This window comes from Opisthocomus hoazin, chromosome 15 (assembly GCF_030867145.1).
Source record: "Opisthocomus hoazin isolate bOpiHoa1 chromosome 15, bOpiHoa1.hap1, whole genome shotgun sequence".
Lineage (NCBI taxonomy): Eukaryota > Metazoa > Chordata > Aves > Opisthocomiformes > Opisthocomidae > Opisthocomus > Opisthocomus hoazin.
Window position 1 is genome coordinate 24,548,082 of NC_134428.1, and position 26,844 is coordinate 24,574,925.

Sequence of the window (26,844 nt, forward strand, 5' to 3'; positions counted from 1 at the left end):
GAGGGTTGGACTGGGTGACCCACAGAGGTCCCTTCCAACCCCTACTACTACTATTCTATGTGATGGCAGCAGACCTTTGAACTGGGTGCAGTTTTCCCCGTTGTCTGCAATCTCCCCTGCTTCCCGTGGCAGCGCCGGTGACACAAAGGTGAGCGCTAATGGCAAATCCATCGGAGCCGTCCCTGATTATTTTCGCAGTCGGAAGGAACTTGACGGCTGCCCGAGCTGCCGCCGCGGGAGCGAGCAGCTGCGGGAGCGCGGTGCCCTGCTCAGTAGCAGGGTTTGTATTTTAGTAGTGAAGCAAAGCAGGTTTAAATGAGCATTGACACGACTTTGACATTTTTATATTGTGGGTTGTTTTATGAACTTCTCCAGCAAAGGCGGCGATGCACTCTGCAAACAGGGACCGCGACGCCGGAGGAGCGGGGCGTTGCTCCTGCTCTTGTCAGCATGCCCTCCATCACGAGGGGCCAAACCTCCCGAACCCAGCGGCACGGTTAGCCTCCCAATGTGTTTCACGACGCCGATGAATGCTTCTTTCTGCACTGTTTTCAAAATCTCCTTCGCTGTCAGCTCCCAGGGCGGCCAGAAAACAGATGCGCTCGCAGCCCTGCTAATGAGCTGCGGAGCAGGAGGAGCGGCCGCGGGCTGGGGCGGAGGGGAGCTGGGGGAGCTGGGGCAGGCGTCGGGCTCCGCACCTGAAAATGTCCTGGGAAGAAATACTCAGAAAAGGGGAAAAAAAAAAGAATAATTTCCCTGCTTTTTTGTGGAGAGGTGTGTGGAGCGCGCAGGGTGGTGGCGAGTTGAAGCTCCTCTGGCTTGTGCATCATTCAGTGCTTAAAGGGGCTTCCGAGAAAGATGGGGACAAACTTCTTGGCAGGGCCTGTTGCGATAGGACAAGGGGTGATGGCTTTAAACCAAAAGAGGGGAGATGTAGGCTGGATGTAAGGAAGAAATGTTTTACGATGAGGGTGGTGAAACCCTGGCATGGGTTGCCCAGAGAGGTGGAAGATGCCCCATCCCTGGAATCATTCCAGGCCAGGTTGGACGGGGCTCGGAGCACCCTGCTCTGGTTGAAGATGTCCCTGCCCATGGCATGGGGGGGTGGGCTGGATGGTCTTTAAAGGTCCCTTCCCACCCAACCCAGTCTGTGTTTCTGTGATTCCGAGACGGCATCCAGAGGAGCCCGGGAGCTCCCCGGTGCCTCGCTCCAGCAGGGACGGCTGCATCCCCGCCTCCGGCTGCCGCCGTCCCAGGGACGGACGGAGCTCCGGGACGCAGGAGCCAGCCCGGCTGAGCGCCCTCGAGCTGATTTCTCCATCCAGCTACAGAAAGGCTCGAAAACTCCCCTCCCTGGGGACCGTGACCAGGGTCTGATGGCTCTGCACCTCCACCCGGCCCCTCCTGAGCCAGCTGTGCTTTCTTCCTCTGCAGGTGGATCCGAGGGGAACACTTCAAGTACAAATTCAGCCGACCCGGAGGGAAGCACGCCAGCGAGGGGAGGTGGTGGATTCGGAAGAGGATCGGCCCTTACTTCCCCCCCGTCAACCTCCAGGGCCTGAAGAAGTTTTACGAAGACAGGAATTGGCCGTACCCGGTGTGGGACTGATGGAGGAGGACAAGCGAGGTCAAGAGGGACCGGCTGGGGAAGAGGGGGAGCGGCCAGCCCCCTTACAAACTACGTGTCTCGCCTCTCTGTATTTTTTATCCATATCCTTGTTTACACGTATTTTACAGAATTCCCAGCCAACCTGTCCACCTGCTGCTGTGGTCTGGTTTTTCTCATTTTTCTGTTTCTGTTCATCCTTCTCGCCACCGCCTTGCCTGACGACGGATTTCTTTTGCCAGGACGCCCTGTTCGGAAATTGTCGGCTCTAGAATTTGGAAAAAAAGGTGAACAAACACTGCAGTTAGTTTTGGGTGGGTGTTGGTGTTGCTTTCCCCGACCCATGGCATTGTGTGATGGCTGCCGAGGTGCAAGGGGAGATTTTGGGGCCTCGGCCAGTGCCTGCCATGGCTCGGAGGTTTCTGGGGTCCGGCATTGGGCAGAGCAGCTGGGTCCTGCTCTGCAACCGGCTCATGTGGAGGTGATGCTGGCCCAGCACAGGGCACCGCTCCTCCATCCCAACCCTTCCCATAGGATAGGATAGGATAGCTCAAGTTGGGAGGAACCCATAAGGATCATCGAGTCCAACTCCCTGCTTCTCGCAGGGCTGCCCAACACTGAACCATAGGACTAAGAGCATTGTCAAGACGATCCTTGCACGCCGGCAGGCTGGGTGCCATCGCATCCCATCCCATCCCATCCCATCCCATCCCATCCCACAGAATCACAGAATCACAGAATAGTAGGGGTTGGAAGGGACCTCTGTGGGTCATCTAGTCCAACCCTCCTGCCGAAGCAGGGTCACCTACAGCAGGCTGTACAGGACCTTATCCAGGTGGGTCTTGAATATCTCTAGAGAAGATATCCCATCCCATCCCATCCCATCCCATCCCATCCCATCCCATCCCCACCATCAGCCATCAAAGCTGCTTTATTCCCAACATAGCTGTCCCCACGCTCCCCCGCTGTCACCCTGGGAAGGGCCCGGTTGCCACCTTCTCACCGCAGGCTGAGCTCCGTGTCCTGCCCTGTCCCGCAGTTGGTCCCCGGGGCAGCACGGCAAGCTGGGGCTGGGCAGTGCCCCCAGGCTGGGGAAAACACCCTGGACCCACACCCGGGATCTCCCCCATCCCTCCTGTTTGCTCCGGAGTCTCCCCTTGTCTTGGTCTGTGTTGAAAATATCGTCCCCCCGGGTGGGTTTTCCTCGGTGACCCCAAATCACAGTGATGGGAGGGGACGGATGGCGTCTGGAACAGCCAGCCCCTGGCCCGGGGTGGTTTGTAAGAACAGATTGCTTGTTAGCACCTTCTGCTGCGCGCGTTCCTTCTTGCAGGGAGAAAAAAAAAAAGATCAAAGCAACCTGTGTGAAGGCATAAAACCCCCTTGTATGGGGCTCGCCTGCCGAAAGCCGCAGGTTTACTGAGCAACCCGAAATAGCTCCTGGCCGGGGCTGCCGTGTGGGCTCGGTGACTCAGCCCCCAGGACAAGCGCAGCCCTGTGCGGCCGTCCCGGCGCGTGTCCCGGCGCTGCCCGCGGGTCGCTCCGGCGGCTTGGAAACGCGGCCGGAGTCAACAAGTCTGCCGCCAGCCCCGCCGCCGTCCAACAGGGCTTGTTTTAACGGGTGGGTTGGCTTCACCCGGGGTTTTTTATAACTGGTGCTTTTTATGGCGGCCCCGGGGCTGACATCCTCCCGCCTGGGGAGCCGGTGGAGTTTGGTGGCCACGGTGTCTGAGCGGCCGGGGTTCGGCCGAGCATCCCACGGGCACGGTCCAGCGCAGCCAGGCAGGAGAGGGCAGGGGGAAGCGCAGAAAGGGGCTTGCCAGGCTTCTCCCCTTGGGTTCGCAGAATCCCAGAATCACAGAATGGTAGGGGTTGGAAGGGACCTCTGTGGGTCACCCAGCCCAACCCTCCTGCCGAAGCAGGGTCACCTACAGCAGGCTGTAGAGGACCTTGTCCAGGCAGATCTTGAATATCTCCAGAGAAGGAGACTCCACAGCCTCCCTGGGCAGCCTGGGCCAGGGCTCCGTCACCAGTGCTCTCCGGGTTGTTGCAGTGGCCTTCGCCTTATCCCCCCCCCCGGGGGGGAATTCCAGTAGCCAGAAAGCTTAGAATAAGGCTTTCACCCTTCCAGCGTGAATTCAGCCCAAGCCACAAGCGAAGGGAGCGGTGTGGCGGGCTCCGAAGCAGCTCAGTGCTCGGGGCAGAGCCATCCTCCCCGCGGGGCACCGACGTGATGGGGTGCGGTGGGCAGCGTGGGGGGAGATGCCATGGCCACCTCTCTGCCCTCGTCCCAGGGCTCGGCTGGCCGAACCCGTCCCCTCCCGCTCAAGCAGCGCTGAACGCAGCCGGATGCGGTTTTGAGAGAAGAACGGGTCCAAATGGGGAAAAGCAAAGAGCAGGTAAAGCTGGCACCAGCGCTGGCACGGGGCAGCGCGGGCGGTGGGTGCGGGCACGGAAATGCCGTTATTTCACACATTTCTGCCCCGTTTTTGTCCACGTGCGCCGGATGGGCCCCACCCAGCGCGTGTTTCTGGAAAGGGGTGAAAGCAAACGGCTCTTGGGATAACCAGCGGGAGCTTCACGCTTTTTTATTATTATTTTTCTAAAAGTGTTAAAAAGGGAAGGCGGCAGCAGCCCCGGGAGGGCAGCCCAGCCCCCGGCGCCTGCCCTGATGCGGCTCGCCGGGGAGATGCCAGCTCCCACGGGGCCGAGGTGATGGCCGATCAGCGAGGTGAGTCCTGGGTGCTGCGGCACCGGTTTGCGTTTGAGGGAGCGTCCGGTGTCGTGTCCGGGCGTCTGATCACCGTCCCGCGGAGCCCGGGCTGCCGGGGCTGCGACAGCATCGCTCTCCGTGCCCTCGCCGGCGCGTTCGCTCCGGGCTCCCGCGCGGTTTGCGGTTTGCTTTTCCTACCCATCTGCTCCATCCCTGCGGATCCAGGTCGGGGTGGCTGGAGGGAGCGGGAGGGTCCGAGGTGCCGGTGGGTGCCCAGGAAAGCCGTGATGGAAGCGGAGGTGCGGAGCCCATCACCGGGAGCTGCCGCGCTTCTGCAAGTCGTTAACGCTTGGCCAGACTCACAGAATCCCAGCATGGTGGGGGTTGGCAGGGACCTCTGTGGGTCACCCAGCCCAACCCCCTGCCCAAGCAGGGTCACCCACAGCAGGCTGCACAGCACCACGTCCAGGCGGGGCTGGAATATCTCCAGAGAAGGAGACTCCACAGCCTCCCTGGGCAGCCTGTGCCAGTGCTCCATCACCCTCAGAGGGAAGAAGTTCTTCCTCGTGTTCAGCTGGAGCTTCCTCTGCTTCAGTTTGTGCCCGTTGCCCCTTGTCCTGTTGCTGGGCACCACTGGAAAGAGTCTGGCCCCGTCCTCCTGACCCTCACCCTGCAGATATTTGTAGGCATTTCTAAGGTCCCCTCTCAGCCTTCTCTTCTCCAGGCTGAACAAGCCCAGCTCCCTCAGCCTCTCCTCGCAGGAGAGATGCTCCAGTCCCCTCCTCATCCTCGTAGCCCTCCGCTGGACTCTCTCCAGTAGCTCCTCATCTTTCTTGAAGTGGGGGGGCTTGGAGCGACACATAGGGCGCTCCAAATTGTAAATATCATTTATGACTCCATTGTGTTTTCCTAAATATTTGCCGTGGTTGGAAACCAGCGCTCTGCTGCGAACAGTGGAAGAGCATTTTGTTCCGATCACCGTGCGGAGGGACGGGGCGAACGCTGCGGTCCCGCATCGCGCTCCCGTTATCGCCCTTCCTGACGTGGCCGCGGGGCTGGGGGCAGTGGGGGCCGGGCTGTGCCCGTCGAGGTCCGGCGTGGTTCGGGGTGTGGGGGTTCACACCTCGATGGGTGTGAGAGATAACGGCGCGGCTTCACGCCGAGCATCGCCGTCTCTGTGAGCTTGGGTGCTGCCTGCACTTATCTCACTGTCCCCTGCCACCGGCCCCATCCCTGCCCGCTCCCACACCCCATTTAGGATCCCACGTCTGGGGCTGCACCCACCCCAGTGCAAGAGGGTGAGGGTCCCTCTCTGCGTGGTGACGGCTGAGGATCGTCCCCCGGGCACGGTCACCCGCAGCAAATAGTGCTGGCCTCCTCCCTCCCCAATTTAATTAATTTCTTTTGGTTTCCAACCTCTGGGTCAGGGATAATGGAACCCAGACCGGCATTTCCATTCCTGTTTGCAGCGCATTGTGCTTGTGAAGCTTTTTTTTCTTTTCTCTTTTTTTTTTTTGAAATCAAAAATCCTCGCTCCGCGCCGGAGCACTGGCTGGAAGATAATACGCATTCAAAGGCAGCGGGGAAGGTGCACGCAGGGGATTCAATTAGAAACGTTTCCCTGGGACAGAATTTTAAAAAAAAAAAGAAAAGAAACAGTTATTTCGAGGGGGTGAGGAAATCGGAACCACATTGTGTTATCTGTTGACCAGAGGTTTTCTTGGAGAGATTTTTTTTTTCTTCACCCTGAGCCATGCACTGGAAGTGAAACTTCGTGGCGTTCCCAAGTCAGCGCGCTGTAAGTCCATTTGAAAGATAAATCTGTCTGAGGTCTGCTCCTGCCGAGCTCCTCTTCCTCAGATAGCTTTGTGGAGGGGCTGGGGACACCCACCGAGCACCCAGCGGAGGGGATTGGGGTCCCCACATACACCCCACCGGCTCTCGGGCGCAGGGTTTGGGTCCCTCAGTCCAAACAACGATCGGCTGAACCCCGACAAGCCTCTCCCCTTGGCTGTGTTTCCCCAGCTCATCCCCTGCTCCGGAGCCCGATCCAATCCCGCTCCCTCCCGCTGCTTCTCCGCGAGGTCCAGCCGGGTCCTGGAGCCCCAAGTGCCGAGGAGGAGGGGACGTGGCCGGGCAGCTCCAGCTCCGTCTCCCACCATGGCCGGGGGCATCCCAGGGACCATTGTCAGATCACAAATAAGCAGCTTTATTTTTTATTAATTCCTTTTCCTAGATGGAAGTTGCTGACCCTTGGGGTGTTACCAGTGCGTCTTCCAAAAGCTGTTCTTCGAGGGCATCACCCACAAAATCACAGGTGGGGAGCACACGGCTGGGAGAAGCCCCCCTGTGCACCCAAACCAGTTGATCCCTTTCCTCCCCGCTCCCACGGGGAACCGGTGATGCCGGGGGGAGCGGGGCCGCGGGGAGCCCCGGCCGAGGATGCCTCAGTGTTTGCACGAGGACGCTGGCGTCGTGCGGCCCCTCCGCGTGCCTTCTGCACGTGTTGGCCGGGGCTCGGGGCACGCCGCCGTCCTCCCCCCTGAAACCCCAGCGTGCCGCTGCGTTCGACACTCGCTCGTGTGTGCGTGTGCGAACGTCGGGGTGGGGGACTCCTGTGCCCTGAGCTTCCTCTGCAGCTGATGTGGCTTCAAGAAGGTCCCTTGCGGCCACACTGGGTGGGTGGAGGAAAGGGTGGAGGGGCCCCACCATCCCCTCCCAGGGAGAGGAATCACAGGCTGGAGGATGCTGGGGTTGAACCTGCGCTGGAGGTCGAGCCGCTGTCCCCGTGGGTGGTGGGGACGCGCTGGACGGGGGACCACGCTGGATCTGCCGGCGCTGCCCCTCGCACCCCAGGGTCCTGCCATGCTGCCAGCTGAGTCTGCCTTCATGGGTGGCCAAACACAACAGGTTCAATCTTCTGCACGCCCAAACCCCCCGTCCCGACGTGCCCCAGAGTCACTGCGCGTTCCTGGGGACGCTCCCTCGGGGCAGGCTGTCCCCTCCAGCTTTGTTTTGTATCACTGTAGAAGTCTCCTTGCTTGGATTATTTTTTTCTCCCTGACATCATTGCAGGTTTTTTTTTTCACTTCTACAACCCGCTGCCGGGTCCCTGGGGGCACCCGCTCTGCCGCACACCCGAAGCCGGGGCTCCCCAAGGCGAGTCCTGGGGGTGACCACCACCACGGTGGGTACCAGCCCGGTGATGCCAGGAGGTCCAGGCTGCAGGATTGGACCGACTTTTGTTCCTTTTCGCCAGGATTTGGGTGTTCTGAAAGCAGGAGACCCCCGAGCCAGCACAGCTGGGTTTGTGTTTCCCCACAGTGGCTGCCAGCTGCGGTGGGGTCCGGTCCCGCAGCCTTGGCCGAGCTCATCTGGGCTGCCTTTCCCCCCCCCAAAAAAACCAGGAGCCTCCCCAGGATTTTTTTTTTTTCAGTACCACATATAAATGTCTATTCCCGTTGTTGCTGCTGGGGAACAGAAGGTGAGTCTGGGCAGATGGATTTTAGCAGTGGGAATGGCTAAATCCATCCGTGCTTGCGTAATTTGGGAAGACCCAGCAGTGTGGCTCTGGGAGCAGGCTGGGAGGGATGATGCCCGTGTCCAGGGGGAGGTGTGGGAGGCTGGATCAGACCATCCGGGGGTCCCCAGAGCAGCTGGGTTCTTCGGTTGCTTTATTACCCTGCCCACCATGTGAGGCTTGGGCTCCAACTTCATTGACTAGAAGGCTGCAAGGGCTTTCAAGGCTTTATAGATCATCTACCTGTCTCCACGCCCTCCAGGAGAGCTGTCTTCTGGTGGTGGAAACCTGTGCTGCGTGTCTATTAATGGAAAAGCTTTTATGATGAATTTCTGTTTCAGAGTTCTGTTTTCCCATCGAGGTTTATTTCTGCTGAAGGAACGCGGAGAGGTTCCCAGCTCCGTCATCATCATCACCCTGGTCATTGGGCCCTGGGAGGACATCTGCACTTCAGGGTTGCTGTAAAAACCCTAAGGTTTGGGGAAAATAGTCATTCCTTCCATTTGATTTTTTGAGATCCACCCAGGCCGCATTTTCGAACCTTTCTCTGGATAAAAGCGAGGATTTGACCCGTGTCTTGGGAACGTGGCCGCTGCAGTGGGGTCAGCAGCGAGGAGCGGCCGGAGGACGAGAGCTTGTGCCTGTGCAGGGCTCACGGGGCAGTCCCAGTGTTACCCACAGCGGCAGCTACGACGCCCCAACCCCGAGATTTCCTTATTCCTGGATCATTTATAAATCATAGTGGTTTGTTTTAAAGGAGCCAACCTTCAGTCTGGGGGTTCCCGTGGAAAACACGTCTGTCCGTATACCTTCCCTGCTCCCAGCTGCTTCCCGAAGCTGGCTTTACTTTAACACATATTAAAGGAAAGAGCTTTTTTTCCTTCCCAGTAGATTAAGTTTGGCTAAACAATCCAGTGTGAACTGCTGGGCATGAGGCAGAAACCTGTAGGCTAAATTACCCAGCTGCTACAAGTTTAGATCAGCATGGGATGAATTTCAGGATCGTATATTAGTTTTCATTTAATCTTATTATTCTGGACTGAAGTTCCTGGAGGGTCTTCAGGTTATTGTCAGTCAAAAGAATCTTTAAAAGCTTCCATTTGCACTAAACTTTTCCCATTAGAGGTCTATTTTCATTATGGATCGATTTTTATTTTAATGAAAAAATTATTCTCCCAACCCCCTGCCTTTTTTCTTCTTTTTTTTTTTTCTTTTCCCCAGCCGGGGTTAAAACTGAAGCTGCAGCGGGGTCTTGCCACTCAAAATGCCATTTTCCTCTTTGACTGAGCCCGTTGGCGTGGTCGAAGGAGCTTGGGCAGACGAGGAGGACGCAGGAAATGCGGGAGGGCACCTGCGCTGCTCCCGGCGATGCTGCCTGTACCCTCCTCATCCTCCCAGCCTTCCCTCCCCGGGAGAACGCTCCCAACGCCTTGAATCCTGGGGGGATTTCTAGCTCAAAAGTCTCAGAGACTAATGCAGGACTAATTGATATTAAAAGCCCATTGCTGGGTGGCTCGGAGCTGCACTGTCAGTCCACGGGCTGAAGGCATCCCCGGGGCATCCATCCCACCTCGCCCCGCCGCTGCAGGGGGGATGGCGAGGGGCCGAGAACCCACCCCAGGGCTGTGGTAGGAAAAAACCCATCAAGAAATACACCCCTAATCCGTCTTCTTTCTTTGTGCAGGATTTTACATCGGATGCACCGGCCTGAACCATCCGGAGTCCCCGTGCCACCCATGCAGGGCGATCCCAGCGCCGACCCGGTGGGCGACAAGGACCGTGCCAGCCCGCCTCAAGGCTCTGCGGGGACATCCACCTCCCGGTACCTTGTCAGTGCCCCAGAATCCCCCGGGTTGCTCAGGTTTGGCAGGCGGGGAGCTGAGCTGCGGCGTCGAGTCGTCGCTGTGCGGGCTGTGCCGCAGCCGGGGTGCCGGGCACCATGCCGGTCCCCGCCGACGGCAGCGGGGTTTTCCATCCCGCTCTGCCTCCTCCTTCCCCCAGCAAGCCGGTGGTCGGGGCGAGCCCCTGCCTGCACTTTTCTGTGGTCGGTGGGATTTTGCCATGCCCTTTACATCACCAAAACACCAAGTTTTCCCCCCGTTTCCCCCAGGCTGGGAGCCTGCTTCCTCTGCGGTAGCAGCTCCGGATAAGGTTGCGCGTTGCTGAGCTTCTCCCCGTGCGTGCCTGGTGTTGGGACAATTACGCTAAAATCACACCGCCTGCGAGCAGTTAGTTAGAATAATAAATAAGTGATAGACTATCAAATAAAGCGTTGGCTTCAGGTGAGGTCATCCTAGCAGCGTGTCGTGGGTCTCGGAGGGTTTGCAGGCTGCTTTCCTGCCGCCGATGGGCTAAATAGCTCTTGTCTCAGTCAATAAAAAAGTTGTAGAGATTAAAGAATCAATTAGGCACCAGCCAAAGGGGCAAAAGCGTAACCCAAACACGCTGATAAAATCCAGTAGGTGATTATGGGAAGGGTTCTTGTTTCATTTCACGTTTGAAAGGAATAATTGCTCATTATAGAGCATGGAGCAAACTTTTCCAGCTTTAGAGAGGAGGAAATTCTAGCGCTGGGCTGATGAATGTGGAGGCTGCAGTTTAGGGCTGAGCGGGCATTTTTCGATCCTCACTTTGAGGAGCACCATTTTCTCCAGGGAAAATTGGCTTGGCTGGTTCTTTGGTGCAGCCTCGGCCCAGAGCACCCTTAACCTGTGCCGGTGCACGGGTTCGGGGTAAGGAGCGATGCTCTCGGCGGAGGCGGGAGGGATGGGACCAAGCATCGGTGCCTGGGTACGTTAGACCCCCAGGGCTGTGCTGCCTATCACAGAAACTTTGATTAACCAAGGAAAATCTGATCAGCTGAAAAAGCATTTATATATTATACATATTAATATGTATAATATATAAATGCTTTTTGTATGTATGTTATACATACATACATAAATTTTAATATATAATAATAATAATATAAATAATATAAATTATATATATTATATATATGTATATATTAGAGGGTTTTTCCAGGATGTACCATATGGCCTTCCATTTTCCAGGAACGCACATCCGCAGCGCCAGCCCCGGGCAGGGCTGGCAGCTCAGGGTGGGGAATCTCCTTCTCCTCTACTCTGCCCTGGGGAGGCCCCATCTGCAGTGCTGTGTCCAGTGCTGGGCTCCCCAGTTCAAGAAAGATGAGGAGCTACTGGAGAGAGTCCAGTGGAGGGCTACGAGGATGAGGAGGGGACTGGAGCATCTCCCCTACGAGGAGAGGCTGAGGGAGCTGGGCTTGTTCAGCCTGGAGAAGAGAAGGCTGAGAGGGGACCTTCGAAATGCCTCTAAATATCTGCAGGGTGGGGGTCAGGAGGCCGGGGCCAGACTCTTTCCAGTGGTGCCCAGCGACAGGACAAGGGGCAACGGGCACAAACTGAAGCAGAGGAAGCTCCAGCTGAACAGGAGGAAGAACTTCTTCCCTCTGAGGGTGACGGAGCCCTGGCCCAGGCTGCCCAGGGAGGCTGTGGAGTCTCCTTCTCTGGAGATGTTCCAGCCCCGCCTGGCCGCGGTGCTGTGCAGCCTGCTCTGGGTGACCCTGCTTGGGCAGGGGGTTGGGCTGGGTGACCCACAGAGGTCCCTGCCAACCCCCACCATTCTGTAATCAGGCTGCGCAATGTCACGACCCGCTAATCCACGCGAACATTTATGAAGTGTTAGCCCGGTGCAAAGCCTCACCTTACTTTGGGCCCAAAACAGGGAGTACCCGCCGGGGGCTGGCTCCTCGGGAAGGAGCGACTGGAGCATCCCACCCGGCGTCCCCAGCGCTCGTCGGCCGCTCCGGGGACGCGGCAGCTCCGGAAACGCTGCGGGCGGGGTGGGTCCCTCTGGTTTTCCCGGTGTGTTTCTGCAGAACGGGGCTTTCGCCAGATCGTTTTCCAGGGAGGAGAGTCCAAATGAATTACCACGTTTATTCTCCCCATTGTGTGAAGATGAAATGTTCGGCTTTACAAGGGGAAAAATGCATGGATGGCATCATTTGAAGTCATTTCTGTTTGGAGCTGTTTCTGAAGGGGAAGCATGATGCTTTAGAGTGGCTTTTTAAGTCATTTCCACCCCACAAGAAGCATTGGCTTCTCACCGCTCCCAATGGGAGCAAAGATCCATCTGGAGATGGTGCAGCTCCCCGGGAAGGTTCTGCTCCACCGGCACGCTCGCTCACGCCCTTTCCTTCTTTAAAAGTGAAAGATTCACAAGCCAAAAAAGCAAAAAGTGAGCCATCCAGTGGGCCTGGGGTCATCTGGGAGGTGGCACGGGGACGTCACGCCACGGCGACGGCAGCCGAGAGCATCCCTGCTGCTGGAGCAGTGCCGGACCAATTCACCCGGCCGGGTCCCGCTGCCCACGCTGCTGCCAGCCACGCTCCCAGCTGCCCGGCCCTGCCTGGCCTGGGTGCTGAGATGTCCCTCACAAAGCGTTATTTTTACGGTGTGCGTCGAAAGCGCCCGCACAGCGCGGATCGCCGCCGGGCTGGCAGCGTCGCGCAGCCGGGAACGAGCTGTTTGTGGCTCTGGGGCCTCACAGAATCCCAGAATCCCAGCATGGTCGGGGTTGGAAGGGACCTCTGTGGGTCACCCAGCCCAACCCCCTGCCCAAGCAGGGTCACCCAGAGCAGGCTGCACAGCACCGCGGCCAGGCGGGGCTGGAATATCTCCAGAGAAGGAGACTCCACAGCCTCCCTGGGCAGCCTGGGCCAGGGCTCCGTCACCCTCAGAGGGAAGAAGTTCTTCCTCAGGTTCAGCTGGAGCTTCCTCTGCTTCAGTTTGTGCCTGTTGCCCCTTGTCCAGTGGCTGGGCAAGCAGCTCCCCGTGCGTGTGTGCGGGTGGATGAGAATTCGGTGTTCCCTTTGGGTTTTTCTTCGCAGGTCGTATGTCCCCAGGCCGTGTGTGGGTCTGTCTGAGGGACTCTGGGGAGTTTCTCCCGGCGTGGGATGCCGGGGGGCTGGGGCAGAGCTGCACCGCAGCTGAGGCATCACCTGGCCTCTGGTTTTCCACATGTGCAAAAAAAATAGGACAAAAAATAGCAGCCCAAGCTGGCATAAAAGCTCTTGCAAAAGCTACTTTTGCCTGGCTAGCGATGGCCGGCTGCGGCCTCGGGAGGGGAAGAAATGCTCCCGGCCGCTGCGCCGAGGAGTTGGGTTTCAAGTGCCGGGGAAAAAAGAGCCCGATCCTGGCTCGAGGGCTGCACGCTGCTAATCCCCTGTTTATTCTCCGTCTAGCCCAGCCGCCCGCACTCTCCTAAGCTTTTGTTCATTAACAAGGTCCAGGGTAAGAAGATACCTCTGTGGCAGCTGGCTGCTGCGTGGCACGGTCCCGGCGCGGCCGGTGCCGGCACAGCCCGGCCATGCAAACTCCATCCTCCCAGAGCAGCTCTGGGATGGCCGGGTTCGGCCCTTTCGGGATTATTTCGGCCAAGGACCACGGCGTGGCCCTGCTGCGCGTCGGCTCGGAGAAGGGTTTTGTGCTTTTAAGAGAGCAGCCACCACGAGGAGGGATTGGAGTTGTGTCTGAGCACTAAAAAAGTTGTATCTGCGGGGTGGGCTCCGTTAACCCCACCAGTTAGCAACCCCAGGTGCTGCCCCAGGGCTGGTGCCTTTAACTGGTAAATTAATCTTTGTCTCCTGGGCCAAACTGGAGAGCCAGCTGCCGCCCTGCGGTGGTGGGAAGTGGGGGTCTAAGTGGGAAATGGGATCTCCACGCTCCAGGTTATAGATCCAGCGCTGCTCCCAATAAAGCGCTGGAAGAGGCAAATCCCTGGTATATAAAATGACAGTAATTATTAGTTGTAATTTATCATTAATAATTCATTAATAACTAATAATAATGCAAGTGCTGAGATACTAAGGCAGATAAATACGCTTTGGAAACCAAAGGCAAGTCTACAAGGCTAGGATGAACTGTTCTTATCTCCTGGGAGAAAGTAACTTTTATACAGGCTAAGAAGGCTTTGCAAAACTTTGAACAAACTGACAGGTGACTGCATGTGTAGGACTTCAGCCTCTGAGACGATCCTGCCCGTCCCCAGACAGAGGGAGGAGGCTGCCCGTACCTACAACAGTTGCAGCACCCAGGTACGTACACACAGGGTGTAGCAGTCCCATCCTGCCCTGCCTGCAGGGAGCGCAGCCGGAGCCGAGCTTTGTCCCTTGAGCCAGGATTTGCCCCCTGAGCTGAGCTTTGCCCCCTTGAGCCAAGCTTTGCTCCCTGAGCCGAGCTTTGCCCCCTTGAGCCAAGCTTTGCTCCCTGAGCCGAGCTTTGCCTCCTGAGCCGAGCTTTGCCCCCTTGAGCCAAGCTTTGCTCCCTGAGCCGAGCTTTGCCCCCTGAGCTGAGCTTTGCCCCCTGAGCTGAGCTTTGCCCCCTTGAGCCAAGCTTTGCCCCCTGAGCTGAGCTTTGCCCCCTGAGCTGAGCTTTGCCCCCTTGAGCCAAGCTTTGCTCCCTGAGCCGAGCTTTGCCCCCTGAGCCACGCTTTGCCCCCTTGAGCCAAGCTTTGCCCCCTTGAGCCAAGCTTTGCCCCCTGAGCCGAGATTTGTCCCTTGAGCAGGACCCGGCCACCAAGAACCAACACCAGTGAAGTCAGAAGTTGAGTCAGAAGACAAGGATGCCCAGCTGTGTTTCTCCCTGTCTCCAGGAAGGCCTTCAGCTCCCTTGGGAACGACCGCACCGCACGGACAACGCTTGCCCCAGGACCCCTCCGTTGATCGGAGCGCTGGCGCAGCCGGAGCCTTGCCCAAGCCGGAGCCAGCCGCGGCGAGGTCAGACGTGCCGCTCGCAGGGTGAGCCACGGGTGGCTTGGTCGGCTCCTTGAGCCATCCCAGCATCCCTTCCCGCTCGCTCCTTTTCTCTAATTAATTGCGTTTTCTGTCCCTTTGTGGCACGGGCGCGCGGCGGCTGCGGAGGGGCGAGCGGGGAGCGTGCAGCTGCGGGCTCGGTGGCGGAGCAGCCATCTGCAGCGCCCGCCCGGGGAAAAAAGCCTCGCAGCTGTGCGCGCCTGGTACCGGTGGTACCCGGCCGAGGTCATTCATCACCAGGAGCCCGGGCAAGGAAGCTTGGCAGGGAAAGGGAGGATGGCAACCGCAGGAGGCATAGCTTAAAAATACCCTGCGACAGCGGGTATTGTATCCGCAGCCTCGGAGCTCGTTTCCTCTTGCTGTTATAGGAAGGTGGGATGCGTCCGTGGTGTCCCGTGTGGGATGGAGCAGCCCCAAGGTGCCTCCATCGAGCTGGTCCTGCCTGTCAGTGGGAGGAATGAGCTGTGCCCCGGGGCCAGCGAGCAGGAGGCGGGAAGGGCATCCCTTCCCAAGAAGCACGGCGAGGGGGTACGAGCGTTTAAATCAGAAACGCAGCACGCTGGGTTACGTTGGGATGGTGACGCAGGGCACCTTTCTTGGTGCCTTCACCAAAGCCCTTCCTCACCGTCTTTCCCTGGTCTGTAGACCCAGCTATGCTAAGGACAAATGACAAGAGAGAGCAAAACGTGAGAGTTGAGCCCTACAGCTACATACGGGCGTCCAGCTCCGCTGGCTGTGGTTACGAGCAATGCTGCTGAGGGCTCTGACCCACCTTCCCAGTTGTCTGTCCTGCAGCAGCTGAAGGTCCCCACCGTGGGCACCACATTAGCATGGCTGGCCTGGGAGCAATGAGCCAAGGTCCCTGGGCTGGGGAGCTCATGTTTGCTGCCCTAACCTGATGCATCTCCCAGATCATCTCTTGTTCTAGTGGAGGGAGCCAGCAGACACCCAACGGTGATGTCCACGGCAAGCTCTGACATTGTTTCTGGTCTCTCTTCTTGGCCCCCAGCTCACCGAAGAGGAGAGTGGGTATCAGCAGCTGCATGAAGAACAGGGGGTGACCACCCCAGAACCTCACCGGCAGGTCCCTGGACACGGGTGACACCACCAGACCCATCGGTGGAGACAGCTTTGCTCTTGCAAGATGGGATGTGGTCACCGTCCTGGCAGAAAGAGGTGAGAGCCGGGGAGCGCGGCCAGTCGGCACGGCCGGATGGGGAACAGGGGTGCCCACGCGGAGCAACGCAACTCGGTCCAGCAGCGCATATAGTCTCCTTCTCTGGAGATATTCAAGACCCGCCTGGACAAGGTCCTGTGCAGCCTGCTGTAGGTGACCATGCTTCAGCAGGAGGGTTGGACTAGATGACCCACAGAGGTCCCTTCCAACCCCTACTATTCTGTGATTCTGTGATTCTGTGATATCCAGACCGGTTTTCTCTCTGTGGGATGCCCCGTCTTTCCTGTTTACTTGTTATTCTGGAAACAGAACAATAAATAATTTATCGCCGATCGGTTGGCGCGCGTCCGACCCGTCAGTTAAGTTGATTTTAACTGGCCAAGTGTCAGGGCAAAAGGCCAGGAACGCTGTGCTAGGGAACAGTCGACACCACAATTAGAAGATTAACACCTTGTTTAGTGGTCAGATACTGTCAAGTGGTAAAAGATTGCTCCGGTTCGTCGCTATAGAGCATCGCTCACAAATTACCTTATTAAGCAGGATCTCGCTCGCGGTCGGCTCCCTGCACCTGTGTCCTCAGATATTTCCATTCATGGTGGAGAGGAGGCCAACACTCGGCCGGGGCTGCTGGGGGCTGCGCAGCTGCGGGAGCATTATTCCCTCTTACCAGATTTGCATATCAATGAGCCCCTGATTAATATTTAAAGAGCCAGCTGTCCGAGCCACCTATGAAAGAAAAAAAGCTCTGTGAGGTTTTTATTTATTTTTTTTTTTTAGGGATAACACTTACTGCCCTTTATCGAGTGCGCTTCATTTTTACCCTCCCTATTCTTTTATTTAAAAAAAAAAAAAAACAAACAAAAAATGCCAGGGAAAAAATATGAAACGCCATTAACGAGTTATCAGTGAATGAGTTGTGCTGCTCTCAATGCTCCTCAGTCCTTTTGTGCCGCAGTCGCAGCTGCATCGAGCAGGTTTCTCGGGGCAGGAGCCCAGCGCCGACGGGCACCCATGGGAACTGCGTCTGCGGGCAGCTCGGCGCGAGCAGCGGCCCTGGGAAACGGGCAGCGTCCCCGCCGGCGGGCAGGGCAGGGAGCTGTTTCCACCCGGCTTCCCCACGCTCCAGTCGCGGAGCCGTGGCTGGTGCCGGTGGCCCTGCGGTCCCCGGGGGGGATGGACGCGGTGGCGTTGAGCTCGGTGAGGGATGCTGATGGTGACCGATCGGTTAACGAGATCAAGGCACGCAGCGATGGCTCGAGCGGGCTAATCGATTGAAATACCACCAAAACCCTAAGAATTGGTGTTTTCCGTGCCTCCCCAGCACTATTAATTGCCAGGAGGTTTTGTTTCCAGGCCCAAAACACTGTCATTTTAATAGACTTTTCTCTTGCCGTTTTTTTTCCGTGAGCATTTGTCAATAATCCTCCAACAGCGGCGGCTTTGTTATCCCAGCTAATTGGAGTCAAGTAGGGCTGCGAGAAAAGGTCGTTCACGACCGAGCCCTGGGAAAAATGCAAAAGGATTTTAATTTTCAATCAAATATGCAGATAAGTAGAAATTCGCAGTGGGGAACGGGCTCTGGAGCCTGTGTGAAGAATGGTGCTGCTCAGGCGACGGTGGCTCCAGTGACTTAACGAGGACTCGAGCGGGGCGTTGGCGATGCCAGGGGCTCTGCGGGATGGGGGGTGCACGGTCCTGCCCCCCGCACCTGCACTTTTTCATATTTGGATCCATATTTTGAGCTGTTTATCTGACCAGTCGTGCCTAGCTGCAGCCGGCGGGGAAAGATTTCAGGTCACGCTTTGTTATTTTCATATACAAATGAGGGAAATTTGGGGATCCCTTTGCGGCGGGGATGGGATCGCTGCGGGATGCTGCGGTTCTCGTGGGGCCAAGTACGGCCACGGCCCCTCTCTGCCCACGCCACTGTCCCAGCCCGGGGCGGCTGCCACGGGTGCAGATTTTGGCCAGGATGCCCTGGGCAGGCACAAGCGTTTCTGCCACACTCCCCTGCCCATCGCTCCGTGTTGACCGGGTGGGTGGGACATGGTCCCTTCTGCTGGTGCAGCCTCCGGACAGGAACCGGACAGTTGGGAGCAGAAGTCAAAACCCTTCCAGCTTCACTGGGCGCACGGAGGCTTGGCTGGATTTGCCCAAAAGGTCTCTCCTGGTCCTGCTGGTGGATGCGCTGGGACTGGGGGCAGCGGCACTGAGGGATGCTGTTTGCCAACGGGTTTTCAAAAGCGACGGGACAAAATATTTCCCAGCGAGGGGCCGTTCAGCGGCTCCCGCAGCGTCGCCCTTACTGCGGGAATTCACCCAGGGCTGGGGGTCTCCGCTCCTCCGTCCTGTCCCTGGCTCTATGGGGAGGGGACTGGGTGCCAGACAGGGACCGTGTGTCTCAGTGCCAGCTCCACACCACCAGCACCGTGCAGAACAGGTCAGTCCTGCCTTTCCCAGCAGGTCAGGGCACTTTTTAGGAGGATTTTTGCACGACTGATCCATCCCGGCAGCCATGCCCCGTCCCACCGGGCTGTGCCGTCCCGCTGGGCACGGAGGGGACGGAGCCGTACGAAGCCACACGCAGCCACCGAGGAGGCACGGGCAGTTCGCTGAGGGCAGGACGGAGCCGGCTGAGGCGTTGGGGACCCACTGGCCCCCACGGCAGCCCCCCTCCAGGCTGAAGAGCCCCTTGGGGACGGGGACAGCTGAGCCATCACCTGTTGGAGCTCAGACGCTGCAGCTGCGCCCGGCAGCACCCGGCTGCTTTGAACCCGCCGGATTAGGCAGAGGAGAGTGCCACGCACGCACTTGTGCTCCGCATGCCAATGCCTTCCTCCTCCTCCTCCTCTTCCTCCTCCTCCCGGCACTCTGCCGGCCACGCGGCCCCAGCCTCCCCGACCCAACATCGCAATCCATTCGGCATCTTCTGCGCCAGGTCCTCGCCGCAGGATTGGGGACGGCCCCGGGGGTGGCAGCGACCCTTTGGACCCCGGGGCTGGAGCCCCAGGAGCCAGCAGCGGCGGCCCCAGGGTGGGAGCAGCAGGGTTGCATGGACTGGGTGCACTGGTGATGGAGGTGGGAGGACCTCTGGGTGGGGGTCAAAGCACCTTCAGCATTTGGGACATGACGTTCAGATCTGCTGAGCTTTATCCTTTTTATCCAAAACTGCTAAAACCATAGGAAACCCTGGGGAGGGGGGGGAAATCTTTTAACTCTGGGAGAGCCGGAATCTGCACGTGGACACAGCCCAGTGCCCAACTGTCCATATTTTTTCCACTCCATCTTTTCCCATCATGTTCCCCCAGTAGCCCTCCCAGGAGAGGAGCTGGCGTGGTGGGACTTCATTAGCAGGTGGGTGATGTCCCCGGTTCTGCAGATGTCCTCTCTGCGGGGCGGCCGGGGTGGGCTCCTCTTCTGTTGCCTCCGGTCTTGTGCAACCCGTGCGTCTCCAGTTGGGGTGCGTTGGGTCCCAGTTTGGGTAGGGTGCCCCCAGTTTGGGTAAGTGCTGCTCTATGCTGGTCTCCCTTCCGCCATGACAGCGGAGCTCATGGTGGGTGGGTGGCTCCGTCTGCCGTCGCGGCACGTGTTGCGGTGATGTCCCCAGCTCGGCGGGGGGTCAGATGGGGACATCGGGTGGCCAGATCCTCCACTCAACCCGAGTACCACCCCATCCCTTTCCGTCCCTCCCATACACAAGTGCGTGACACCTCTCTCCTCGCACCTCTGTTTTCCTCTTGTTTTCCTCAATTCAAAATTCAAGCCGGCGCAGACAGACAGGCCCATGCCGCCGTTTGCCACGTTGTCCCCTCGCCCAGCTCAGCGCCGCGGCAGGACCAGGACCACGGCTGGGCCTCGGTCCCCAGGGCTGTGCTGCTTGGACTGCGGCGTTTGCCCTCTGCTTTTAAAAGCAGAGAGGGATCGGTTCGGGTCTGTTGGGGTTTTTTTTTAAGAAACAAAAAGCTTTCTTCCCTGGACTATACTTTTAAAATTACCCAGTTTCGCTGTCTGTTCCCCACGCTCATGCTTTTGGTCTATTTAAGAGCAAAAGTGTAACATTTAGGTGATTTATAGCCATCTCTGGAGTGGAAGGGCAGAGACTTGGGTATTTTTTTCCTTTTCCTCAGGTGAAAGAAAACCTCGAATGTTAACTCACGAGACGTTACAACGACTGCTCCATCAATCCTTGATTTACGAGCTCAAATTTATGAGTTAAAAATTATTATTCCACTTGCATATATTTTTTTCCCTTGGCCGTTTTAGTGCTTGTGAAAGGTGAGGGGTTTGACAGCTCCTGGAAACAAAAGCCTTTAATATCTCCCCAAGCGCAGCTCTCCCAGGCAAGAAGAGAGATGCCAGCAGGGCTTTTCCTCCCTGCCGCAGATATTAGTAACTCCGGGCCGGTCTTAACCAAACAGAGCAGAAACTTCGCTTGAGATAAGCCAGGACTAATTAGCAAAGTCCGTTCTTGGTGCCTGGGGAGTCCCCTGGGATTATCCCCGGCGGCCGGATCAGCGCCGGGCAGGAGGGTGAGGCTGGGGCTGGAGGGTGCCCATCACCCCTCTGGCCATTTTCGGATCCCTCCTGAATTTTTTGGGACACCTCCAGACTTGTTGACAGGGACCGAGGGGACTTAGGCTGTGTGCTGCGTGGCAGTGGCATTCGCCCTCCTCCCAGCTCGCTCTGGGATTATTTTTAATCACTTTGGTGAAGCATCTCCCCCCTCTTCCATCCCCCCAGGGACACCAACATTTTGGGCCTAAACTAAACTGGCAGCAGTCTTTAAAATATAACATGCGTGAAATACCAGGGAGCAAAAAATATCCTCTTTAAAGCATATGTCGCGCAGTGGCTTCGAGAGCCGGGGGATTAAAACCTTCGTGGAGCTTGGGAAATAATGCCAGAGCCCCTGCTGCACTTCATTAAAGTACATTTTTGACGCAGCTTGCCTTATTCAATAACAATTTAGTTGACCAAAAACTGAATCGAAAGGGACAGGCAACTGCGTAGCATTTTGCTGCATTTTCATTTCCAGCATTTTTTCGTGTCAGTTTGCCATCTGCTGCCCCGGCGGCTGGACGGCGGCTGGGCTCTGCCAGGGCCAAGGCTCAGCCCCATCGCAGAGCGCTGGGGGGTTCATGTCTGCGTCCCCAAAAAGCAAACCAGACGGCGCTGGGGCCAGGCTGGTGCTCCCGCGGGGTCGGCTGGGCTGGATGCCGAGGCTCACCCCCGTGCCCACCTCCCCACCGGCTCCTCTGCTCAACCCACGGCCATCAACCCCACTTGTGAGCCCTGAAAGCTTCCTCTGGCCACGCTTGGATGTGGCGAGCGTCTTGGGTTTCCCCTCCCTCCCCATCTGTCAGGACTGAACCCCGATGCCCATGGTCATGGCAAAGCCCAAGCAGCTTCAAAGCCATCGGGACGGCTCCTTGGCGGGCATGGGAGTCCGCAGGGCGGACGAGGCTTCGCCACCACGGCCACCGTTGCGGCAGCGATGCTGAGCTGGCTTCTGGTTTTACTGGCCGTGAAAATGAAATGTGCAGCTTTAGGTGGTCTGAGTGGCAAAGCAGAAAGGAAGAGTTTCACTGACCTTGGCTGCTTCCTGAGGAGATTCCCATTTCGAGGAAAAGGGTGTTCTCCTGTTGGAAAACATGCTCGGAAGGAGAAGGAGCAAGGATGATGTGGTCTGTGCCTCACCCGCAGGAGGGACTGCAGATGGTCGTGGCATAAATCGGTCATTAAGGACATTTTGTGGTGCAGGGGACAGGAATCCCACAGCCTGGGGACAGCGTTAGTGACACGAGGGAACTCCAGCAGCCCTGAATATATTTGTGCTTTGTATTTCCAAAACCCTTGAAGGCAGTAGTCCACGCTGTGGAAAGTTCATTGGGAGAAAGGAGGCACTTTCAGCCTGGAAGGGCTCAAAACGGCCGCTCCGATGGTATCTAATTGTTTTCATCTCCTTTCTCCACCCGCTCCTACAGTTGGGCAGACTTTTCTTCCCACAAATTGGCTCAAAAAGAAAAAAAAATTGATCCCAGGTTGAGACTTTGTATTTTGAGTATTGGGGGTGTGTTTCTCTTTAGTGCAGAGGGAACGTCGCAGCCGGGCACCGAGGGCCTGGCTCTGTTTATTTAATATTCCCCTCTCCAACTCCAGTGGCCCAAGGATGGCGCGGCCGGGCAGGAGGCAGCGTGTGGTGGAGGGTCGGGGTGTCGGGGCAGATTCCCAGTGCTTCTCCTTTGCTCCAGTCCGTACGGGGCTAACCTGCCTTAGGGTGCTTGTTTTCGGGTGCAGAGCCCCTTCTGTGCCGCCAGTCCACCTGCCCTTGGGTAGACCAGGTGGCCCGCTCTGTGCCACCCACCTCCTTCAGGGTGGGCACAAGGAGTTCAAGGTAGAGCAAGGACCAGGGGCTGTTAAACACACGGAGGTGTTCTCCGACTTCAGGTGTCTCTGACCACATCTGTTCCCTCCTGGTGCTCCAGTGGTGCCTGTCCAGCAAAGACCAGACACTGGGCTAGAGGGATCCTTGGGATCCAGCCAAGTCTTGGACTAGATGACCCACAGATGTCCCTTCCAACCCCTACTATTCTGTGATTCTGTGATTCTCCTCCATCTACACACACCGTGCGTCACATTGACCTCTCTTGGCCATAGCCCTCCTCGTGCCAGGCGAGCTGGGGAGCGGGACAGAGTTATGGGTCACACAAAGACACGAGTGATGCTCCTGAGCTCAAGCGAGAGCAGGAGGGGTCCCGGGGGAGCCGAGCAGCCAGGTCCAAATATGGATCCACCATGTGCATCTTCTCCAGGAGCAGCCGGCCAATGTTCCCACAGCGTGTGTCACGGTTCCCTGAATAACCAAGGCGTTCATACAAACAAAACAAAGAAACCCTCCGTCTCTCCGGAGACAAGTCGCAAACAGAGAGCCAGGCCAGGCCCATTGATGGGGCTGGACGCAGTGAATCACTCAACCAGCTGTAGTTTAAGCAATTTGGGTCAAATATGCACCCTGGCGTCACGCCACCGACTTATCTTGCGTTTCACTTGTTGTACCTCAGCTCAGGGCTTGCCTTGCAGTTGCTTTTAGCTAACGGTAAAGTCTTTGGGGTTGAAGGTGGGTACCTGCTTATGCAGAGGATCTGCTGTGTTGCTTTTGTTCTTATTTATTATTATGTCATTTTATTCCTGGCGAATTTTTACTGCAGCTGAACACGAAGGAGAGCAAGAACAGTATTAGCAGAGAGCTCTGCTGGGCTGTTAATGTTCCCCGTGGGTGCCGAGTGAAGTTAGACACGCAACAAGTGTATAAACGGGTCCATAAAAGGTGCCCGGGCTGTGCCAGCGGTGCAGCACCGAGGGGCTGCGGGGAGACGAGCCCACCTCCGCGTGCCGGCGAGGGCCTGGAGCCGAGAGCTCGGTGCAGCTTCGGCTTAGCGAGGCTGAGCCCAGGGGACCCTGCTCCAGGATTACATCAGTAGCATGAGGACGCTGAGTGTAGCGTCTGGGAATCTAGAAGATGAGGGTTTGGGTTTTTTTTTTTTTTCTTCGAGATTATGTATATGATAAAATATGTTCTTCTGACTCTCGGGCCGCCTGCAGAAAGAGATGTGCTGCAAAAGTGACGTCACCTGATTTGCCGGTACCTGGGAGATGGCAGCTCTGTGTGCCGAGGCAGCCACGGGGCTGGGCTGGGGCTCGCTCCCCTTCTCCGCGTCCCTGCCCGGTTTGGTACATGGTGTTGCTGCGGGCAGAGACCACACGGCCGCTCTGCCCGGGGCGGGGAGGGGGTGTGCGGCGCCGTCTTCTGCTAAATGGGGTCCAACCCCCCTGCTCCAGGGATATGCCGGGGGTCCCGCGCCCTCGGGGACTGTCCCACGGCTGCGGCAGGGGCTGGGGCGCGATGGGGGTGCTTGGCCGGCTCCAGACGCGCGGGTACCACCACGAGGATGCTGTGAAGGGCGAGAAGCTCGGGCAGGGTGGCTTCATCCGTGTTGTCCGTGTCTCCTTAGCGCTGCGGATGCTGTTTGGGTGATGGTTTAAGCAGCTGTGGGATGCAATTTTGTATGATAAAAAAAAACCTCGGAGCGAAAACGGGGGGAAGAGAGCAGGCCAGGGGCTTTCCCTGCGGGGACGAGCTGCTTTGCACAAGTGTTTGCTGGCGGGCTGGGGGGAGGCAAAGAGGATCCAGTTCCTAAACTGGAGGCAAGCTGGGAAATGGAGGTCTGCCCCCGGGCAGCTGGGGATTAGCCGTGGGGATCTGGGGAAGGGGGTAAAACATCAGGTTTCCTTCGGTCAAGATCACAGGGACATAGTTGAGCGCCGGCCAATGCATCTCGCAGGCCAGCGCTCCACAGACGGACTCCACCTCCCGAAAGAACCGCGTTGCATCGGGCTTGGCAGCCCCGCTCCATCTGGCAGCCCCCTCCCGAACGGGCTCAAAACCGAGCTCGTACGGAGCCAGAATAACCTCTGGGTCCCGGCCGGGACGAGAGGAGGGCAGCGGGACCCCCAGCGCTTTTGGTGTCGGTGCTGGGTCCGTCCTACAGGTGCAGCACCCTCGGGAGCACCCAGATGGGTGGGAGAATGGGGACCGAGCTGAGTATCGCCCTCAGCCACGGGTGCAGAGTTTGAGGGGACCCTGGTCATGACCCTTAATCCCTTTCACGAGCCCGCCGAGGGCTTTTGGCTGGTGGGGAGGGATGCTGGGAGGGACTGGTTTTTCTGACCAGCGTTGCTGGCCAGCTGAGCCCAGGCTGTGCCGAGGAGTGAAGCTTCTTTAGAAGCCCCGAAAATTTGCTTTGATTCAACATTTCAGTAAGAAACTGAAATTTTAGTATGAGGGAAAGAAAGGGAATTAAAATGTCAGTGAGGATCTTCAGTAAATCATTCGGATCCTCCGTCCTCCCCAAGTGCAGAGGAGGCTGGAGTTGCTCCAAAACTGCAGTTTTAACCAAAAGAAGCTAAAACAAACAAACAAAAAACCCAAAAAAACCACTTGGCCGTGTCTTTCGTCGTCCCCTTCCCCCTCCTGTTTGATCGTCTCTGTCTTGTACAACCCTGGTGCAGGCAGAGAACTGAGGATTTCACCCATCTTTTCAAAATAGCGTAGAGGAAGAAAGCAGCCTTTGTAACGGGGTTTCTGAAGTTCTCTGTTCTGGGAAGGTTGGAAATAGCACAAAAACATCCTTTCTCGCTATATTGTGTCGCTTCCAGCTCTAAGCTCCACCACGACCCAGATGTTGAGATGCTGATGCTGAAAAGGAAAACAAGAGCCACGGCGAGAAAGCCAAGAGAGCGGGGATGCTGGGTGAAATTTTCTTCTAGAAACCTGCACTGCTTCGGGCAGGGTGTTGCTCTGTTCTGAGCAGGGAAAAGAATTAGTGAAGGAGATTCAGGCACTGTGAATTAATATCTTAATTCAGCAGGTACATGGATGACTGTTATTCCAACCGTGCATCTTCTTACGTGCAACCGTGTAGTTTTGCTTTAAGACAGGATCCATGTGCAGCCTCAAACATATTCGGGGTTTGTTGTTATCAAGCATTGCTTCTGCCTTTTGGTCTCATTCTCCCTTGTTCACCTCCTTGCTCCCAGGTTTTCCCAACGTTGGGAAAATTATTGGTGTGAGTTCATCAGTCTGCTTTTAAAATTATCTTCACTGAGGAGGGACCCCTTAAGCGGATGGATGGAGTAACTCTGTTATTACCTAATTGATTGGACAAGGAAAGTTAAGTGTGAAACCCTTCTTTATTACCCGTATCCTCTCTGTAATTATCCCATCTCAGCAAGAACGCCTCCGAATCTCTGCCCCGCAGTCCCTCTCTAATTGTTCTGCCTCAGCAAGAATTTCTCCGAATGCCCGAGCCGCTCATCCAGCCCTTCCAGAGGGGCTCGGCGTGGGGTTTCACAGTCAGCTTGAGCCCAGCAAAGTCCACGCTGATGTGGGCAGGGGGTGACCCCCCACCTCTCCCGGCCCGCGCATCCCCGCTGTGCCGGCGTCGGTGTCCATCCAGCTGCTGGGACGTGCGTCCAGCTGGATTTTGTGCTGGAGAGAGGGGCTGGGGCCGGACTGAGTGCACCCAGATGTCGATGGCAGGGGGGAGGCCCAGCACCGCTGTCCCCTGCCCTGCCAGCTGTCCTGGGCATGGGTGTCGGGGGGGGTCAAGGCACCATCTCCCACCCATCCTGCACCCGCTGCTGCCGGAGCACAGGTTGTCCCGGCCAGACCCCTCCGGAGCAGGAGGTGGGAGCTGAACTCGTCTCTGCTCTGGCAGGCAGAGGAGCGAGACGAACTGCTCCGGCGCGGACTTTCAGAGCCCGAGCTCTGGCTCTCGCCGCGCGCGTGGCCACAGGCTCGTCCCGGCGGAGGGGAGAGGGGACATTCCCGTCCTGCGCTCCCCTGCCTTCCCCAGGGTGCTTTGAAAGCCTCGAGCCCGCAAAGGTTGTGCTGCGGGAGCGACGAGGCTGATTCACCGTCTGCGGTGGCAGGCGGCCACGGAGCAGCAAACCATATGGTGGAGCTGGGTGGGAGGAGGAGCCGGGCTCCGTGCTCGCCCGCAGACCCCGGGAACGTGTCATGCCAGGGTCCCCGGGAGCCCCGAGCGGGGTGACCTGCCCGGGGAGCCGGCACATCCCTGCCCCGTGGTCAGCCTTCGGCTCAGAGCCTGTCCCCGGAGCGCGAGCGGTGGTTATTGCTTTGGAGGGATGGGCTGCAGGGAGAATCCCGCTGCCCGGCTCCTCCGCACGCTACCTTGGGCTTGCGCTCGTGTTGGCTGAGGGTCCCCATTGTCACACCGTCCCCACGCACCTCCGTGCTCAGAGACCCGCACGGTTTCTCCCCATCCCCACTCCCACCCTCCTTTTTCCACCCACTAATTCGCTTTGCTTCTCCCCAAACAGCTCCCCATAGCTTGACCGTTAACGAACGGGCTTGGCCGGAGGCCTCGGCGACCATTTGCATGCGAAACCCGCCGCTGCCCGCCAGCCGGGCCCC

General features: G+C 57.6%; 2 protein-coding genes across 8 annotated transcripts in view; both read left to right on the forward strand.

The window, feature by feature from the left end:
* LMF1 (lipase maturation factor 1) overlaps positions 1–1,864 on the forward strand; it is a 218,012-nt gene extending 216,148 nt beyond the window's left edge. For 2 of the 4 annotated variants that reach the window (XM_075436995.1, XM_075436993.1), the window contains one exon: positions 1,435–1,828. In XM_075436995.1, the coding sequence (XP_075293110.1) occupies positions 1,435–1,609 (175 nt within the window). In that variant the 3' untranslated portion in view covers positions 1,610–1,828. Of the gene's footprint in view, positions 1–1,434; positions 1,829–1,848 lie in introns of those variants that run through there. The other 2 variants (XR_012765657.1, XM_075436994.1) reach the window with 2 other exon arrangements.
* Positions 1,865–6,549: 4,685 nt separating this feature from the next.
* Positions 6,550–26,844, forward strand: part of LOC142363321 (uncharacterized) — a 46,544-nt gene continuing 26,249 nt past the window's right edge. For 2 of the 4 annotated variants that reach the window (XM_075436989.1, XM_075436990.1), the window contains exons 1-6: positions 6,550–7,803; positions 8,218–8,314; positions 9,524–9,661; positions 13,873–13,954; positions 14,512–14,656; positions 15,681–15,847. In XM_075436989.1, coding sequence (XP_075293104.1) covers positions 7,065–7,803; positions 8,218–8,314; positions 9,524–9,661; positions 13,873–13,954; positions 14,512–14,656; positions 15,681–15,718 — 1,239 coding nt within the window. In that variant the 5' untranslated portion in view covers positions 6,550–7,064 and the 3' untranslated portion in view covers positions 15,719–15,847. Of the gene's footprint in view, positions 7,804–8,180; positions 8,315–9,523; positions 9,662–13,872; positions 13,955–14,424; positions 14,657–15,680; positions 15,848–26,844 lie in introns of those variants that run through there. The other 2 variants (XM_075436992.1, XM_075436991.1) reach the window with 2 other exon arrangements.